The sequence below is a fragment of the Diaphorina citri genome, unplaced genomic scaffold, assembly GCF_000475195.1.
Source record: "Diaphorina citri unplaced genomic scaffold, Diaci psyllid genome assembly version 1.1 scaffold2894, whole genome shotgun sequence".
Classification (NCBI taxonomy): domain Eukaryota; kingdom Metazoa; phylum Arthropoda; class Insecta; order Hemiptera; family Psyllidae; genus Diaphorina; species Diaphorina citri.
In genome coordinates this window covers 23253-26099 of record NW_007380307.1, presented here as the reverse complement: position 1 = coordinate 26099, position 2847 = coordinate 23253, and the positions used below count along the sequence as shown (strand labels likewise).

The following is a 2847-nucleotide window of genomic DNA, read 5'->3' as shown; positions in this document are numbered from 1 at the left end:
AACTATCATTGAATGAATTACATAAAGAGGCATCTCCAGTCTGACCAGGGAAATGCTTCCTCAAAACTTCATAAGCCGAGAGCTTTTTCTTTTTCCCCATCAACTCATTTGTTAGGGACCAAACTTTTTTCAAGTCTCCTGCATTTTCTTTAAACAATTTTAAATAATAACGGTTATATTGTTTCCTCACAATCGCCGTTACTTTATTCCGATAAGTATGATAAGCATGTTTTAACTCCTCATTGTTTTTGTTTCTTTTCCATGCGTTAAAGAGAGATTCTTTTTCTTTTATCATAGTTTTAACCTTACTATCAATCCAAGGCTTGATTTTGTCTAGCTCATTTATTTCCACCTCTATAGATGCTTTGGCATAAACCGAATCAAATTTCAACTTAATTTCATTGTACAGTTTGTCAGGATCTGACAATTCTAGCAACGGTTCCCAATTTGCTTTATTTATTTCTTCTTTTACTATATTCTTTTTGATTACAGTTTTTACACATTTTGTTTTCTTCAGTGAACTTAACTGTTCTGTATTATTTGTGGATCCCATAGAGCATCCTACAAAATAGTGGTCCGCCACTTTATTTTGAATCAAAAAAGACTGTACATTTTTAAGGTTATTAGTTTTAATATTAACATGATCTATACATGACATTTTTAACTCATCTAGCATAAACTCCTCTCTAGTATAGTCATAAATAGTATTAACTAAACCATGAGATAATAATGTATTGAGGTATTCAACACCATACTTCGTTTTATGTTTTGTACAAATATTTATGTCACCTATAATTATCACTTTGTGTTTTTTAAACAGATCCTCACTAAGAAATACATTTAATTGTTGAATAAAGACTTCTTTGTTTTTATCAGGAGCTCTATACATACAACTTAATAAAAATTCATTATTGTTGTCTAAGTTTTTGATTCTTAAAAACAAGTGTTCACACTCTTCCAAATTGTAAAATAATTTGTCTACGTCATAACTTTTGTGCACATAAGCTGCGATTCCACCTCCATTTCCCTTTGGTCTACATCTATGGAAAGTTTCAAAATCAGGAATGGAATACAATCCTATTTCATTGTCTGTACAATTAAGTTCAGTTAAAACAACTACATCTAACCATTTTAATACTCCACTTAAATAAACCTGTAAGGTATTCCAGTGTTTACAAATACTTCTAATATTAATATGCATTACATTTAATTTATTGCTTGTGAATGACGACCAGTGTTTTTCACAATCTTCCATATCTTTAAATTTTAAAAACTTTACTTTATCAGTTTGAACCATATTTTGAAAATCTAATATTCTAGAACCCATACAAAGAAAAACAATCTTACAGTAATAGGTAACAATACAAAGTTATCAGACATTTTAATTCATATCTTCAATACTTTCAATTCTCACAACTCTGGAGTTTTCATTCTTCTTCAATAATATTTTTCCTTCTTGCACCCACAGGAATAAATACTTCTTTTCCCTCTTGATTTGCATCGCTTTGAAGAACAACTCCTTCCTCTGTGGCGTCAACTGTTCATTGACGTATACCGGTTGAACATCCGTTGCATTTTTGGTCAGATCCAGACCTTTGGGCTTGCATTTCTTACACGCCTTCAGAATTGAGTCTCGTTCATACTTGGATTCAAAGGACATGATGATTGCCTTTGGTTTTCCCGGTGGTCCGACCAACGAACGCTTCAGAGTGTATCTAGAACGTTGCGGTACCGCTACCTTTGCCACACTACAAAGCGCTTCCATGATCTTGCTTTCATCCGTCATGGTCTCCGGCACTCCCATCACCTCCAAATTGTGATCCAAATACTTTTGTTCTAAATCCAATACTTTATCTTCTAGTTTCTTCACTTTGTTCTTAAGCGTTTGATTTTCTTTTAGTATTTCCTCCTGTCTGGCTTGCATCTTCGCAAATGTTGTATTCATATCACCAAAGTTTTTTAGCACATCAGCAATCTGTTCCGACTGAAAATTCAGACCATTTTCAACATCCTTGATTTGGTCTGAGATAGTCTTCTTGAAGTCATCAAACAGACCTTTCAGCACACCATACTGATCTCCTCCATTAGAAGTCCCCTTTGCAGTAACATCATCCTCTTCATCATCAGTCTTTTTCTTCACTTCTCTATTTTGTTTACAATTGATGCACTTCCAGGTATTTTTTCTCGCTCCCAGTTCTTGAAAGTTCGCCAATGACATGCCGCGCAGGAGTTAATCAAAACCAAGTCTACAGAGATGACAGATAGATCATCTCAGTCTCCGCGATGTTTCTTTACAACGATCACACTCCATTTGCGAGTAAGCGTTGTGCAGTCCCTCGCGCAGAGTCTCCTCCTGCTTTTCAACTATAACCAATGTTCACAATTCATATCGAAAGAAAACTGTTAAAAATTAATTATTATTTTTAAAAAACTATTCACACACTTCACAATTTATCTATACGCACAACAAAATTCACTAGAAATCCAGCCAAAAAAATTTGCAATTTTTTGCATATGCGTTACAGTCAAGATATAACTTTGAAATTTTTTGATATTGGCTTGTTACAGCGCAATATTTGTGACCATCATTCCTAGAACCCTTCATGTTCACCAATTGATTTCTCGTGAAAAAGTTCATAGGAAACAGACTTCTTGGTGCATCTTAAAGCACTCTAATGGAAACCTCTTGTTGAAAAAAAAAAAAAAAAAAAAAATCATGTTGAAATATTTTGGAGATATCACAGGAGGAGAGAGGGAGCAGTAGAGAACCTTCGCTAGTCTGAAAGTGCAGAAAGATGAATGAGCTTCTGAGCAAAAATCTAGGTCTGAAGAACTCCCCTTGACACC

General features: G+C 34.2%; 1 protein-coding gene across 1 annotated transcript; it reads right to left on the bottom strand.

Moving 5' to 3' along the window:
• Window positions 1-1381: 1381 nt before the first annotated feature.
• Window positions 1382-2218, bottom strand: LOC103519703. The gene has a single exon (XM_008484793.1). It carries the CDS (start codon window positions 2216-2218, stop codon window positions 1382-1384), a length of 837 nt encoding a protein of 278 aa, XP_008483015.1.
• Between the last annotated feature and the right edge of the window lie 629 nt (window positions 2219-2847).

Excerpts from the sequence above, each read along its gene's own strand:
- LOC103519703 (XM_008484793.1), bottom strand. The coding sequence starts at position 2,218 with ATGTCATTGGCGAACTTTCAAGAACTGGGAGCGAGAAAAAATACCTGG.